General features: G+C 37.6%; 1 protein-coding gene across 5 annotated transcripts in view; it reads right to left on the reverse strand.

The window, feature by feature from the left end:
• AFTPH (aftiphilin) overlaps positions 1 to 16,847 on the reverse strand; it is a 67,520-nt gene that overhangs the window by 17,954 nt on the left and 32,719 nt on the right. For 3 of the 5 annotated variants that reach the window (XR_002913878.2, XM_024242581.3, XM_024242582.3), the window contains exons 3-6: positions 6,878 to 7,029; positions 5,371 to 5,497; positions 4,912 to 4,968; positions 1,531 to 1,653 (exon numbers count right to left, since the gene is read on the reverse strand). Coding sequence is in view for 4 of the 5 variants with exons in the window: in XM_024242581.3 (XP_024098349.1) it covers positions 1,531 to 1,653; positions 4,912 to 4,968; positions 5,371 to 5,497; positions 6,878 to 7,029 (459 nt within the window). In the remaining variant the exon portion in view is untranslated. Of the gene's footprint in view, positions 1 to 269; positions 387 to 1,530; positions 1,654 to 4,911; positions 4,969 to 5,370; positions 5,498 to 6,877; positions 7,030 to 16,847 lie in introns of all 5 variants that reach the window. The other 2 variants (XM_054548136.2, XM_054548135.2) reach the window with 1 other exon arrangement.

Here is a 16,847-nt window from a genome sequence, read left to right on the forward strand (position 1 = left end):
ATATTAGATGTTTCTTGAAACACACCTAAAATGGCAGGGCCTACGCTTTACACATTTTCTAAAGTATGTTCTTCAAAACACTAGTTCTGCAGGTGCTACCACTCCCCTCTCTTCTGATCTCTGCAAAAAAAGGTCCTGTGGCCAAGTAAATTTGAGAAATAAATTAAAATTAAGGCTATTCATTGCAGGACTCTTCAATGTCCTTAATGTGTGTTGTGATCTCTAAGGGTGGTTATGGGGGTATGATATGAAGTATTTCCCAAACTTACTTTACCCTGGAACCCTTTAGTGGACCATCTCTGGGGATTAATGTTCATTGGGAGCACATTTTGGGAAAGGCTGTCCAAGCATACACTTTTTGTGTTAGATACAATTAAAGATGACATCTAAGGTTAAGAAATGACAAAACATGGCAAGAATATGTTTTAGAAATGGTAATGTTCACTTAAAAATACTAATCTTCTAAAAATACAATATTTAACCAGCACTGAGTCAGTTTGTAACTTGATATGGAAAGAGTAAGCAAGCCCAAATGGCCCATTTTACCCGGACAAAAAGTGAGAGAAGACTTTATATTAACATATTAGTCTGAAAAAAAATTTGTGCTCAAGTGTGCCAAGGAGGTAAAGGATAAGAAAGGCAAGACAGTTTTCTGGCTGGGTGTGATGGCTCACACCTGTAATCCCAGCACTGTGGGAAGCCAAGGTGGGTGGATCACCTGTCATAAGTTCGATACCAGCCTGGCCAACATGGTGAAACCCCATCTCTACTAAAAACACAAAAATTAGCTGGGCATGTTGGCACACACCCGTAGTCCCAGCTGCTCGGGAGGCTGAGGCAGGAGAATCGCTTGAACCCAGGAGGCAGAGGTTATAGTGAGCCGAGATCGTACCACTGCACTCCAGCCTGGGAGACAGAGCAAGACTCCATCTCCAAAAAAAAAGAGTTTTCTATTTTCCTAATCCATAGATTGTTTAGTTAAAGGTCACATCATTTTCGAGTTAAATAACCATTTTGCTTAAACTCTAAAAACAAGTTTAAGGCAATGGACACATCTAACCTTTACTGCTTTATAAAATTTCACAGGATTCCAGAAAAAATACACATACAATAGCAGACTTATAGAGTTGGTATAAATACAGTGTTTCCTTTTTTTTTTTTTTTTTGGTGAGAATCCAGTACTTACCAGATTTGTGTCAGTAATTATGATCACACAATATTCAAACTGTAAGGGACTTTAGAGATACCTGTTTTAAACCCTTCAATTTATAGATAAAGAGACTAAGGCCTGGATAGGTTTAAGAACTTACCCATAATCACCCATTTCTCAAATTGTGCTTTTCTGTTTTTGAAAATTAAAGACAATTTGTTCATTGTATTCCAAGGGATGTTAATTAATCAAAATCATGTCCATCATTAAGCTTTACAAATATTTTTAAAACAGTCATAAATGAAGGGAAAAGGCAGTATGTGTGGATATATGTGTATATACACGCATAAACGTATTTATACACATATAGATATTTTTACCTGGAACTGATCAGATGTACATGTGTTCATATCTGGTGACACGGTGGCTGTCTGACCGATGGAAGCTATTTTTTCTGCAGCAGAAAGCGGTTTCAATGGTTCCTTGGTGGGCTCTAACATACCCTGAAAAAGGAATATTAGCCTTTAATGGGGATGGGAGGCACAGCCCATAAACTTAAGTTAATCTATCAGAAAGAAGAAAGTAAAAAACAGGTCACTTGGAAAGTACTGAAGACAAAAAGGAACTAGTCTTTTTTTTAAGAGACATTTTTTAAGAGACAAGGTCTCACTATGTTGCCCAGGCTGGCCTCAAACTCCCTGGCTTAAGGGATCCTTTTGCCTCAAGCTCATGCCACCACACCCAGCTATTCTTTATTTACTGAGAATCCTATAGCACTATAATGAGAACCATTTCACAATAATACCTCTAGAATCAAAAATTTTTAAAGCAAGACTTTGTATTTTAAATCAGATGTTTTAAAGTACAGAGTTATTACTGTCACATGAAAGCATAAGCACCAACTCGGGATGGGTGGGGGGAGACAACAATATGTCACATCTAACCTCTAAAAATCCAACACTAATGACACTAAAATTGTAAGAAACGGCACCCTTTGTACACATTACCCCATGGTGAGAAGTGAGAGTTGATTCTAAAACACGCCATATAATATGACATCTATATCCTTCAGTGTAAACTTAATGTTTGATTCTGATCTCTATGACAGCACTGGAGACTTAGTACTTAATTCCTTGGACAGGCAAAGCAGATATACAGCCTTTTTAGAGAGGAAAAACATCTTACAGGTTCCACAGGGTTTGTTACAAATCTAATACACATTTTTTTTTTTTTTCTTGAGACGGAGTTTTGCTCCTGTTGCCCAGGATGGAGTGCAATGGTGTGATCTCAGCTCACTGCAACCTCTACCCACTAGGTTCAAGTGATTCTCCTGCCTCAGCCTCCCGAGTAGCTAAGATTACAGGTGTCCACCACCATGTCTGACTAATTTTTTGTATTTTTTTTAGTAGAGATGGGGTTTCTCCACGTTGGCCAGGCTGGTCTCGAACTCCTGACCTCAGGTGATCCACCCATCTTGGCCTCCCAAAGTGCTAGGATTACAGGCGTGAGCCACCGTGCCCGGCCTAATATGCTTTTTGAGTAAGAAAGATAGATGTTCAGTATGGCTATAGAAATAAAGAGGAAAAAAATCAGTATTTTTCATCAACACTCTACCAAACTCAAAATGGGCCATAAACTAGACCTGAAAAAAGTCAAACTGTTACATGTTTTAAAATAATATCTGAAAAGCTTTTCAATGTTTTTCAAAGGTTATATCCTAGACAAAATCACCCTTAATTGGGCCAAAAAAACAAAAACAAACAAAAACAAACAAAAAAAACCTCAAAGCTGCTAAGTCTTTAATGTTAGAATCTGTAAATTTCTAAAATTTTCAGGAGAATCCCTGCCTCCGCCCTTCCCCAATAAAATAGGTGTAAACTAACTAAAACAGTTTGCAGAATCAATTCTTAACAGTAGCACATCTGAAAGGCTTTAACCGAGCAGCTAGAAAAATGAAATAAGTTCATGGTCTAACTCAATACCATATGTATTATACAGGCTCTCTAGTGTGCCCTTATGCAGAGATGATACATTTGGCCAACAATTACTAGTCTCAGCCAAGTTTTTTAATTTGAATGATCACTTTAAGCAGTGGTTCTCAAATTGTGATCCCCAATCAGCAGCTTCTGCGTCACCTTGGAACTTGTCAGATATGCAAATTCAAGCCTACCTCAGAAATACTGAAAAAGAAACGGGGGGTAGGGGGGTGCAAGTCTTCCAAGTGATTCTGATATACATTAAAGTTTGAGAACCAGTGGCTTAAATGATCACTTCAGGTACTATTTCTCCAGGTGAGATCAAAAGATTATTTAACATCTCATACGTGTAAGGTACCATGGGTAAATTTAGCTATAATTAAAACTTAATATTTAAAAACAGCTTCTAAATGAAAGATATCACAAAGATGGAGGAGGGGAGATACATTTATATTCATTAAATAAACTTTGGAATTAAAGCTTATAGAAATAGTAGCCATAGGTATGAGCTGACAGATGTGAAAATAAACCGGAAAAAAGGGTGGGGGAGGGGGAGGAAAGAAGTGGAAAAAAAAGTCCATAGAAATAGTAAAAATATTACTAATAAAGGTTGAAAAATAAAGCATAAGCTTTAGCCTCTAACTTCTCACAAACCTTACAGAACTGGCTAATGGGCTGAGGCTACGCATAAGCATTAAGTAGGTCACTGCCCCTAATATGCTGAATGAAAGTGCCTACAAATTAAATTCCTAGTTCCATAACATCAACAACCTCTGGATTGCTACTCCTTGAGAAAAAGAGAAATCCAAATAAACAAAAAGTTAAAGAAATGTCCAGCAGTATATTTACCTACAACAGAAAACAACGTGGGGATCATCAAAATGTTTTTAAAGTACACGATAACCATTTACAAAGGAGTAAACAGATTTTAAAAAAACCAAAACTCTAGAAAATTCCACAAAACAAATCAAAATGTTCCAATTCAAAATCAATAATTAGTGCTTATTCATGGAGAAAGTTTGTAGATTTAAAGGTCAAGTTCCACAGCAAATTGTCACATGCATATAATGGGTTGTATAAATTCTATACCAAATATTCCTTCATTATTTTTTCCTTATTTCCAATTTAACGGTTATAGTAATGCTATTAGTTTGATGGGGCATTTTTATTCATTGATAAAAATACACACCAAAAAACACAAACATCAAACTTTAAAATATGACTGAGTCTTGAGAAGGAACAGAATGAAAATGTCTCAGTTTTCCAGGACTACCTGGCATATCTGAAAAAACAAAATTCAACACATTTAAAACATTAATGGAAAAACTAAGAACCCATTATGAGTCCTGGCTCATTTTCATTTCATTATAATTTGGTGTTTCTAAGCTTTTATGTACATCTATCGCCTCAATATTGCATTTAAAATTAATAACTGGATTAAAACAAATGATATCTTTAGGCCTTCTGATACTTCAGCTTCTTTTACTTTAAAGCAAGTTTAGAAAAGAAAAAGAATCCTCCAAAGGTGCATTTTACAGTTATATATGCTAATATTACTAAGATAAAAATTTTCAATCTAAAAACAGTATCTGTAATTAATGAAATATTTTAAAAGTCCTGTGATCAATATTTGATGGGATTTATGAGATCAAAAAATATCTATTTATACCCTTCAGATTCCAACACTAAATGTCTCTTATATAGCATGACATAGAAGTGTATTTTAAGATTTTACAGAATAGATGCAGTAATGATAAATACACGCAGAGAGATTTTTGTACTTACCAATCCTGCTGCATACATGGGCACTATAACAGGCTGCTTCTTATTGCCCGTGAAGAGCTACACACACGTTAGACAGAAAGAACATATATTTAGAGAATAATCTATCATACAATGAAATAGTTTCCAAATATGCTTGAGATGTTTTATTACATATATTGGGAATGATAAATTAATGAAACTTAAAAATTGCCCATACGGGTTATTTTATCTCCCAGTCCAATTCCTTCATTTTATATTTAAGAAAAACTACTAAAACATTTTTTTCTAAAAATAAGTATTGATTAGAGAAAAATTTAGGTAGATTGATGTTTAAAAGTCAGCACATTCAATATAAATGAACATTTAAACCAAATATTTATTTTCTGAGGAACTAGCTTACCACAGCTTAAACAGAAGTATAACAATTTTAAAACATCCACAGGTTGATTAAAAGATTTTTCAAGGTACTAACAAACTCACAATGTTTCGGGTGTCTATTCCCAAGGAGCACAAAAGCTTCTTGTTGCTATGGGAGCCGCCCCACTGGTATCTCAAGCCATGTGCATCATGGATATCCTGTAGCTCAGTCCACACATCTAGCAATTCCCTGCAAAGGCCATGATGAAGCCATCAACAATAGGTTATTCAATAACTTTCACCATGAGTTCTACTTATAATATGGCTGTGACATAATACACATTCCAATTACTCTTGGGTCCAACGTAAGTGTGTAACTATTTGAATGAAATCAAGAGCCAATACTTATAGTCACTAGAAAAATAACTAAGTTAGGCCGGGCACGGTGGCTCACGCCTGTAATCCCAGCAATTTGGGAGGCCGAGGCAGGCGGATCACCTGAGGTCAGGAGTTCTAGACCAGCCTGGCCAACATGGTGAAGCCCCATCTCTAATAAAAAATACAAAAAATTAGCCAGGCATGGTGGTGGGTGCCTGTAATCCCAGCTACTCGGGAGGCTGAGGCAGGAGAACTGCTTGAACCCAGGAGGCAGAGGTTGCAGTGAGCTGAGATCACTCCAGCCTGGGCAACAGAGTAAGACTGTCTCAAAGAAAAAAAGGTATTTCACTGTGAAATTTCAGAATATCAGCAACAAAGAGATCTTAAACTATAAATTAAATGTGAGAATAGAATTAAAATTTACCTCCCATCTATCTTTTTTCTCAGAAGGCTATTGGAGGATATGCTCCACCAAAATGGGATCTAAGTGAAGGGAAGTCCCCAATGTATGTGTAAGCCCAGACTGAAACCATTCTAGATGGGAGCAAAATGATAAGGTGTTGGATCACAAGTGTATGAACAAGCTCTTAAAGGGTAGGGAAACATTAATGAAAAAGAGAAGTCCAGGAAGAAGTTGTACTATAAAGAAAACAGTGGCTTAAGAGTCAACAATACATATGTGATTATAATAATGAAAATGCCAAATAAGAAATTAACCAAAAACTGATACATGGGGAAGATGAGGGGAGGAGAATAGCAGAGGTAAGATCTAAATTTTCAGTTTTCATTCTAAGAAGTCAAAAAATAATATATAACATCAACTGATTATTGATTTAGAAATATAAAAAGAAATAGCTCAAAAGTAAAGAGGCAGGGAGTTTAGGTTTTGACACAATGTTTTTGAGCCTTAATTTTTTTTTTTTTGGAGATAGAGTCTTGCTCTGTCAGTGAGGCTGGAGTGCAGTGATCTTGGCTCACTGCAACCTCCGTCTTCTGGGTTCCAGCGACTCTTGTGCCTCAACCTCAATCCCAAGTAGCTGGGATTACAGGCATGCGCCACCACACCCTGCTAATTTTTTGTATTTTTAGTAGAGACAGGGTTTCACCATGTTGGCTAGGCTGGTCTCAAACTCCTGACCTCAGGTGATCCACTGCGCCCAGCCTGAACCTTAATGTTTTAAGATAAACTTATAAATTAGAACTACTAAAAATAACAAAAACACATGCTATCTAAAAACAGTCTCCTACTTACCCACTTTCAGGTAAGGCCTCTCTCGTTTTTATTGGCAAAGTGCTTGTTTCCAGCAAGTGCTTCAGGGAAGTAACTTCCTCTTCAGCATCAGGGACAAGTATGGAAGGAAAACATGCTTCGAAAATTCGCTCCAGGCGGTTTAATAAAGCTGTCTGCATCAAAACACCCCCCAAAAGTTTATTTTCATTTAATTTTGATATCATAGTTATAGCATTAAAATGCAAACACACGCACACCCTGTCCACTACTGTAAGAGAGGAAGAGAACCATCAGAAAACACTGAGTGAAAAGAACACAACTACTCATGAAACAATCACTCTAAATGATTAATTTAAATGATGATGATGAGCTACGTAGCTGGCAAGTAAAAGCAATGTGCCAAGCAATATACCTGCTACTTTACATGCATTTTCTTAATCTATTACAAAATTCTACAAAAAAGAAATTACCCAATTGTACAGTGAGAAAGCAATCTCAATGTTTGAATAATCTGCCCAAAGCAAAACCAAAAAAACCCAGAGAGCATTTATATTCTTTCCACCACACTGGAATGTCTCTTACTACCACTCATCTACTCTAGATTTAGGAACAATAAGATTGGATGCTTGTGAGAAGTATTATGCTATTATAGCTAAACAATCTTTTTTTGGACATAAACATGAATTTTGATAGCCTTTTGGAAATATCTTTGCTGCTAATAGTACAAACCAAAGTAGGAAAGAATGTCTCAATTTTTACTGATAAAAAATTCAAAAGCTCATTCATCATTTTGGTGATATGTATTATCTTTTAGAAATTCCATTTCTCTACTCATCTTTGTTGCATGTATATTTTTGAATAGAATACTACCTTTCTCCCAAGTAAAGCCTGCATATTCCCCAGAGTATTTCCACCAAGAACAAACAGTTACATTTCTTGGCTTTTTTTTTAAAAGTATTTTTATTAACTAAAACTTGCTGGATTTAGATCAACCTAGTTTTGGTACCACTAGGTTTACTATACATGTGCAACCTACAGTAACATTCATTCCTATTTTCCTAACTATATCAGATACATGTAATATATTTTCCAATTTAGCCCAATTTACCATTTAAACATCAACTAGGAATACAAATTGTTATTAAGTTAAAGCCTGTTGTAAGATTAAGTTTACTATTGAATTGACACAGACTGTACAAGCAAAATGCCACATCATGGTGGTACTTCCTGCCAAGTAACAAAAACAAGTTGATGCTTGATTTCTGTTTTGTAGTGTAGTGAGCACCCAGGAAAATTAAAAAAAAAAAAATTCATAACATTTTCTGAACCCAAATCTCTTTTGGAAGCTGTATCAGAGCAAAAACTTAACACTGCATAATTAGTCTCAGGGTACTCTTTTGTAATTCTACAACAGTTACTCTCACATCATAATTATATTCATGTGTGTGATATTGGAAAAGGTTCTCACTATCAATTATGAACCCTAAGTAAAGGGCAGCCTCCAGATCCCAACGCTTGTGAAACTTGAGTGCGTCAAGGGGCCCTTGCTCTCACTTGCCTCAACAGAGGGAACGGACAGACATTATTTTCAAAGGGATCAGATAACCACCTAATTGGATACATGATTGGCTCCTCCTGGGCAGGGAAGGTAAACAAAAAACTAACATGGCCAAATTTTATTTCTCTGTAAATTAAATCTTTCTTGTATCCTCTTTGTTATCTTTTTAATGGGATAGGAAAAAAAAGTTTACCACAGGAAGAAAGAAATGACCCTAAAACACATCCAACCACTTGGGCAATGTTACACACAACTGCCAGGTGTCAAGACACCAGTAAAATTCTCAAATGAGTGGAATGAAGCTGACGCAAAAAAGGATATAAGTTGAATGGAAATTTCTAAAGAAAGTTTCATATATGTTTAGGATCAGATATTACATTAGTTTGCTTCAAATCTTATGTTGAATAAGATAGAGCAGGAGATTAGCAATCTTTTCTATAGAGAGCCAGACAGTAAATATGTTAGGCCTTGTAGGCCATATGTAAAGGAATAGGCATAGGTATGTTCCAATGAAACTTATTTACAAAAACAGGCAGCAGGAGATTTGTCCTGTGGGTCATGGTTTGCCCCTTGAGGTAGAGCAGTAAATAATAAATAACCAGAACCCACTAACAGCATTGCCCAACACAAGGAGGGAAACTCCTCAATAATTCAGCAACTAATAGAATGAACAAAGTCTTTTTTTTTTGAGATGGAGTCTCGCTCTGTCACCCAGGTTGGAGTGCAGTGGTGCAATCTCGGCTCACTGCAAGCTCTGCCTTCCAGGTTCACGCCATTCTCCTGCCTCAGCTTCCCGAGTAGCTGGGACTACAGGTGCCCACCACCACGCCCAGCTAATTTTTGTATTTTTAGTAGACAGTGTTTCACCGTGTTAGCCAGGATGGTCTCCATCTCCTGACCTCGTGATCCACCCACCTCGGTCTCCCAAAGTGCTGGGATTACAGGTGTGAGCCACCGCGCCCAGCCCAAAGATTTTTATTAAATTTAGTCTGACATTTTATTTTTAAAAGTGTATCAATTTCCAGCCAGCTGCAGTGTCTCACGCCTGTAATCCCAGCACTTTGGGAAGCCGAGGCGGGTGGACTGCTTGAGCTCAGGAGTTTGAAACCAGCCTGGCCAACATGGTGAAACCCTGTCTCTACTAAAAATACAAAAATTAGCAGGGGATGGTGGCACACGCCTGTAGTCCCAGCTACTCAGGAGGTTGAGACATGAGAATCGCTTGAACCAGGGGAGGTGGAGGTGGCAGTGAGCTGAGATCATGCCACTGTAGTCCAGCCTGGGTGACAGAGCAAGACTTGTTCTCAAAAAAAAAAAAAAGTATATCAATTTCCATAAGACCAGTTTGGTGGTAAGGGCATCCTGTAATGAGTTTCTCACCACTATCTTGTTTTGGGTAATAAATAAGGCCAAATTTAACTTACTACTAGTTAATTCCAGTAAGTAAATGACTGGTATGATAACACTTCAATAGAGGGCTATAGATCCAAGGGCTAAGACTCCAGTTTCTGCATTTATTTATTTTTATTTTTTACTTTTTTGAGACGGAGTCTTACTCTGTCACCGAGGCTGCAGTGCAGTGGTGCGATCTCGGCTCACTGCAACCTTGGCCTCCCAGGTTCAAGCGATTCTGCTGCCTTAGCCTCCCAAGTAACTGGGATTATAGGTGTCTGCCACAGTTTCTGCCCAGTTTCTGCATTTATAATCTGGAGATATCAGGGTCTATCTACCTCACGAGGTGGATGATAATTTAGAGGATTAAATATTTGGCACCCAGGGTGTCAGAGGTGGCAGCTTTTATCATTACTACTGTTATTATACAAATGATACATATAGACACAGGTGGCTTGCCAGGGAATGAAATAAATGAGTGTCAAAACTAGAATCAAAGCTCACTAAGAATGTTTCTCTACCATGATTTAGCATTCTAAATCACTATGAAAATACTTATCTCAATTTATCAATTTCTACCATATTATGATATAACAAGAAATTAAATAATCTAGCATTTTGCATCCTTCCCAAGGTCATCCTATTGAGTTGGGGGAAAAAAAAGTACCTAGTTTTTAAGTATCTATTTTTAAGAGTCTCTTATTTAAATGAAACCTGCTATAGTTACTCCTTGTAGTTTAAATTTTGGATATTGGTGGTTGGCTTACTGGCATTATGACTTAAATCTTGATTGCATTATGAAACACAAAATGTATAAACCACACATTAGGCATTAAGAATACTTTGCTTCTCAGCTGGGAGCGGTGGCTCATGCCTGTAATCCCAGCAGTTTGGGAGGCCGAGGCAGGCAGATCACAAGGTCAGGAGTTCGACACCAGCCTGACCAACAATGTGAAACCCTGTCTCTACTAAAGTACAAAAAAATTAGCTGGGCGTGGTGGCGGGTGCCTGTAATCCCAGCTACTTGGGGAGGCCCAGGCAAGGAGAATCACTTGAACCTGGGAGGCAGAGGTGCAAGACTCCATCTCAAAAAGAGTACTTTGCTTTCCAAGAAGCACAATAAAGTTAAACATTCAAAAATGTGATGTAACATAGTCCAAATAACTTGGTAAGTAGAACAGTTACAAGAATATAACTAATATAATACTCAGAAGAAGAGAAGTTAAAATAACCTACCACAAGAACAGTTTCTCTTATGACCAGACAGGTTTTTTTCAGGAAATAGATTTTCCCAAACAGATTGTGATCAGACACTAACTTTTTAAAGAAATCATTGCTATTTTGAACATAAAATTTGAGCACTTGGAATAAAAGGTGTATCAAAACTGTGAGAGTGGTAAAGGTTTCAAGTTTGTTTTTCAAAAATTTTTTGGGGGTACATATATTAGTTTAATCTGTTTTAAAATACAACCATCCTCTCAACATCAGCCAAGGATAGTTTAACATATGCAAATAAATCAGTAGTAAAATTCAGTATCACATCAAAACTCAAGTTAAAGTAAAATATTAAACTTGGATTTCTTCTTATGAGTAAAAAGGAACTTTGCTTATATTACTCTGCTTATGTGAACTCCTATTTCAATACAGAGTATATGTAGCCATAATGGGAAATCTACTGGTTTTGATTAGGTGGGGGCACAACACAAATCTTCAAACTCCTTGTAGCAGATTAATGCAGGAAAAGGTTGCACCAAACAGTGACATTTATTAACATATTACAGTACATGTGGACTTGAATTAGATGTAAAATTCCAAAAAATAGATACTTTATTATTTAGAATTGGTGAAGTGACACTGGCTGAGCTCTAGTTTCCTTAGGCATGTAAGGCAGTATAAGTAAAGCAAACAATATCATTTTAACCCAGTTCAGGAAAGTGGGAGCCTAAATTCAGCAAAAGATCAAAAGATGTACTCTGAAACCTACTCAGAAGCTGCAAAAGCTTGCTATCGTGTATCATAATTTTCATTTAATGCTCACATAGTGCCCACCATGTGGCAGACATTATTCTAAATGCTTTACAAATTTTAGCTCATTTAAGTTTCAAAAGAACCATATGAGGGAGGTAATAATATTATCTCCATTTCCTGGATGAGAAAAGCAGAGCAGAAAGAGGTTAACTTCCCTGTTGTCACATGAATATTAAGTGGAGAGGCTGAGTTCCTACCCAGGAAGTATAGTTTCAGTGTAGGTGCTCTTAACCACTATATTATGTTGACATCAAAGCAGTTCTAAGTCCAATTTCTAAAAATTACAAGAGCTTTGAGGGCGGGGACTATGTCTTTTTCTTGAATTTCTAGTACCTGGGTTCCTGCACATAGTTGGTATTAATGTGCACTAGATTAAAAAAAAAAAAAGCACTTTGCCTTCATTTAGGACTGCAGGGGGCATAATTGTTCTACTTATAAAAGTATATCTTATTGTAAGCCATCTAAATCATTTTTATGCACAGGTTGGGCATATTTAAATAATTATAAGACATAAAATAGCCAAATTTTGTCTTCCATATACCATATTATGCTTGACACTCTACATGTATTACTCCATGAATCTTCTAAAAGAAACTCCAGAAGTATTATTGTCTTCATATTACAGATGAAGAAACTATAGTTCAGGAAGATTCAGGTAAGTACCATAGCCTTACTGGTGGTATAGCATACAGCAGATATTTGATCCAAAGTCTGACTCCAAAGCCTACATTCTTTTCACTAAATCATGTTTTTCCCCACTTTTTGTGGTCTTTCAAACATTTCTAGCCATTATTAGATAAGGGATTTACCTGTTAAATGGTGCGGTGATAACTATGCTTAAAGCAAATGATTTCATCTAACACTACAATTCATTGTTTTCAAGAAAGTTAGTTGTTAATTCTTACTAAAGAGTCAGTGCTGCATTCTGAATATGAAGGTAACAAATAAATGCATACATACTTAGCATACTAAATATTTAGCTGACGTTACAATACTAACTAAACGTCAAATTAAAATAATATTTACAGCAATTACTTGATTTTTTTTTTCTGTTTTAAGAGATGGTCTCACTAGCTCATTCAGGCTTCAGCGCAGTGGTGCCATCACAGTTCACCGCAGCCTTGAACTTCTGGGCTCGAGCGATCCTGTCACTACAACCTCCTGGGTAGCTAGGACCACAGGTGAACACCACCATGCCTGGCTAATTTTTATTTTTTATTTTTTGTAGAGATGGGGTCTCACTATGTTGCCAAGGCTGGTCTTGAACTCCTTCTTCCAAGCAATCCTCCTGTCTTGGCCTCCCAAAGCACTAGGATTTCACATGTGGGCCACCACACCCAGCCCCAATTACTTGAATTTTAAATGCCATCATCTTCAAAGTATAAAGAGGAAAAATAGTCCTTGGGTTTCCCTTGAATATGGAATAAACTGATGACTGGCTAGCTGAATAACCGTTTATGTGACTCAGTCACACCTTTTCATTCATACAAGTACCAACTTCTAAGCCTGGCAAACAGCACATCTGGCTATTAAACATTTTAAAAACTGGGGCTCTGATAAATGTAGGATTAAAAATCAAATGCTATTCAAGGCAGGTACCATACCCTCCTTTTTCATTTTCTCTATTAATGTCCAATGCTATGAAGCCAAGTAGAGGAGCTATGCTACTTACACAGAAGTATACTTGTGCTTAGACTAGTTCATACCTATCAAAAACCGTTCTGAATGGAAACCAGCCCAAAGCAGGAGCTTTCGCTCTCAAAATAGCCTGATAGGTGAGTATACTGATAAGAGCCAGAACTAGGGGGTACTCCCACACAAATTCTGATTTGCCTCCCTATTACTTTCTTTTTTTTCCTCCCCCAAGATGGAGTCTCGCTCTGTCGCTCAGGATGGAGTGCAGTGGCACAATCTCGGGTCACTGCAACCTCCGTCTTCCAGGTTCAAGTGATTCTCCTGCCTCAGCCTCCCGAATAGCTCAAATGACAGCCGCACACCACCATGCCTGGCTAACTTTTGTAGTTTTAGTAGAGATGGGGTTTCACCATGTTGGCCAGGCTGGTCTCGAACTCCTGACCTCAAGTGATACATCCACCTTGGCTTCCCAAAGTGCTGGGATTACAGGCATGAGCCACCATGCCCGGCCCCTCCCTATTACTTCCTACTGTTAACCAAAAAACATATTTTATGGAGAAAGGGCTCAGGAAAGTCGTAATGCATCCTTGGCTACACCACATCTTCAAAGGTACACTTGCTTTGATAGCTTTTCCCTCTTTTCCAATTTTCTCATTTCTTATATATTCATTTTTCTATCAGGGTCCTTCATTACCTTGAATGTCTTTATAATTATTTTTAATTTTTTTAAACCAGATTTGGTTTCTGGGAAAGCAAAAAATGATTACCCAATGGTTTAATTCATCAGTGGGGCAAAGCTTCATGTATGAATTGACAACTTTTACTCATTCCTAGTTCTGTCATGTCTTTATGTCTGGGGGTAGTGGAAGAAAGTCCCAGGGTATATAAGCAGCCATTTCACTTTATCCATTGGTGCAAGTAAGCCATTTTATCTAATGCAGAGCTTCTCAACTGGCACGTTTTAGTCACAAACAGGTTCCAGTCTTCCATAAATCCTGAAAGCTATATATGGATGTAAGGTGTTCCCTCTTGTGATGGTTAAATTTATGTGTCAACTTGACTGGGCCATGGGGTGCCCAGACATTTGGTCAAACATTATTCTGGGGCGGAGCACGGTGGCTCATGCCTATAATCCCAGCACTCTAGGAGGCAGAGGCAGGCAGATTGCTTGAGCCCAGGAGTTGGAGACCATCTGGGCAATGTGGCAAAATCCCGTTTCTATAAAAAATACAAAAATTAGCCAGGTGTGGTAGCACACGCCTGTAGTCTCAGCTACTAGAGAGGCTGAGGTGGGAGGACTGCTTGAAACCAAGAGGTGGAGGCTGCAGTGAGCAGAGACCATGCCACTACACTCCAGCCTGGGCAACGGAATGGGACCCTGTCTCAAAAACAAACAAACCAAAAACGCAAAAACATGTTATTCTGGGAGTACCTGTGTGGGTGTTTCTAGATGAGATTAAGATTTGAAGTGGTAATCTGACTAAAGCAGATTGCCCTCCCTAATGTGGGTAGGCCTCACCCAATCAGCTGAAGACCTGAATAGAACAAAAAGGCTAAGGAACTTCTGCCTGATTTTGAGGTGGTACTTCAGTTGGACTTGAACTAAAAAATCAGCTCTTCTTGGATCTTAAGCCTGCTGGCTTCTGGGCTGGAACTTACACCACTGCTCTCCTGGTTCTTAGGCCTTTGGACTCAGACTGGAACTACACCATCAGCTTATGCACTGTGGCTTTTGGAACTTCTCAATTTCCAATAATCTCTCTACTACCTCCCCTCCCTAACCTCCACACATACCCTATTGGTTCTGTTTATCTGGAGAACTCCAACTAATACACCTCTATTTTATAAATGACTACATCTGGGCATAAAGAGATTAAGTGTATTGCAAGTCTCATTCAGCTTTCCAGAGAGGTGTACACAGGACCCCAGAATCTGGTTCTTATGCCATTCAAATGCCTATCTCCTTTAAAGGACAGCAGGTCCTTGAATAATGTCATTTTGTTGTAATGTTGATGAGAAAAACAACTGATTCCTGGCTGCCCTGTGTGGAGTTTGCCCATTTTCCGCATGTCCACATGGGTTTTTTTTCTGGGTATGCCAGTTTCCTTATAGATCCTAAAGATGTGTACATTAGATTGTCTAAATTGTTCCAGTCTGCGTGAGTGCTGGTATGTGTGTGTGTGTGCCCTGCAATGGAATGGCATCCAGGCCAGGAATAGTTTCAGCCTTGTACCCTGAGCTAGAGGGATAGGCTTCGGCCACTGGTGACCCTGAGCTGGAATAAGTAGATTGCAAAAAGAATAAATTACAAAATAAACATTCGTGAAGTCTACAATAATCATACAAATGCACAGCAATAAATTATGCAGTATGAAAGTGCCCAGTGAGCCTGCCAGATTTGTGATTGTTTTTGAATTGTATGGTGGTAGGAGGTGCTTCTTAGATCATTTTTGCTTTGCAAACGTTTATCCCTTGATTTTACCCGGCACCACTATGAGTGGTGTCACTCACTGATTCACCAAAAACTGGGTAAGTAATTATGTTTCTTGTTCTTTGTAATCTTTCTTAAATGTAAGTATAGCTCACATTTATTTCAATGTTTAATACTAGAAGTGCTTTGGGTCTTTATTTAGAGGTTCAGTGATGTTTCTGTGACCAGAAAGATGCCATAGAAACTTAACTCTTGTTTATATCAGTTAGCCTATGGCAAAATTGGTTTTGTTATATGTCCTTTCACTTAAAGTTGCAGTTTCCAAGACCCTATCAAGGATATTAAGTAATGACTTAAGTATTTTATATTTAAGGTAACTCCTGATATTCCTTCAACTTATTTCCAGTTAGTTTTCCTTTCTTGCTTAGGGAAAGAAGTTGATTAATATCAATAGTTTTAGTATTGATAGCATTAGGTTTCACACTCAAGTAGAAGTTTAGAAGAAACATTAAAATCCACTGGGTAATTTAATCTTCCATTTAAGAGGATATCTTATGCTGCAGCACCATTAAATATTAAGTAAGCTATGAAGTACAATCTACAACTGTATACTTACCAATCCCCAATTTCAAGCTGTATAAAGAGTGACCAGCTGTAATATTCACCAGATCTAAACATGATTTTTCCCTTCTGTATAGTTTCTGAATAAATCTAATAAAGCATTTCTATTTTGAAATTAAACACCAGATAGTCAAATTTTCTGAGGAAAAATAGCAAAAGGAAATTCTATCCAAATAGTTAAGTAAGGAAAGATCTATAAGGAAAGCTAAAGTCTTACATCTTAATTCTCTTATTTTGTTGCTTACTTCTGTTTTCAGTTGTATGTTCCAATGTTCACAGGACAGAAAACCTGCATAAATATTAGCTAGATGACTAAATAAGTGAAG

This window comes from Pongo abelii, chromosome 12 (assembly GCF_028885655.2).
Source record: "Pongo abelii isolate AG06213 chromosome 12, NHGRI_mPonAbe1-v2.0_pri, whole genome shotgun sequence".
NCBI lineage: Eukaryota > Metazoa > Chordata > Mammalia > Primates > Hominidae > Pongo > Pongo abelii.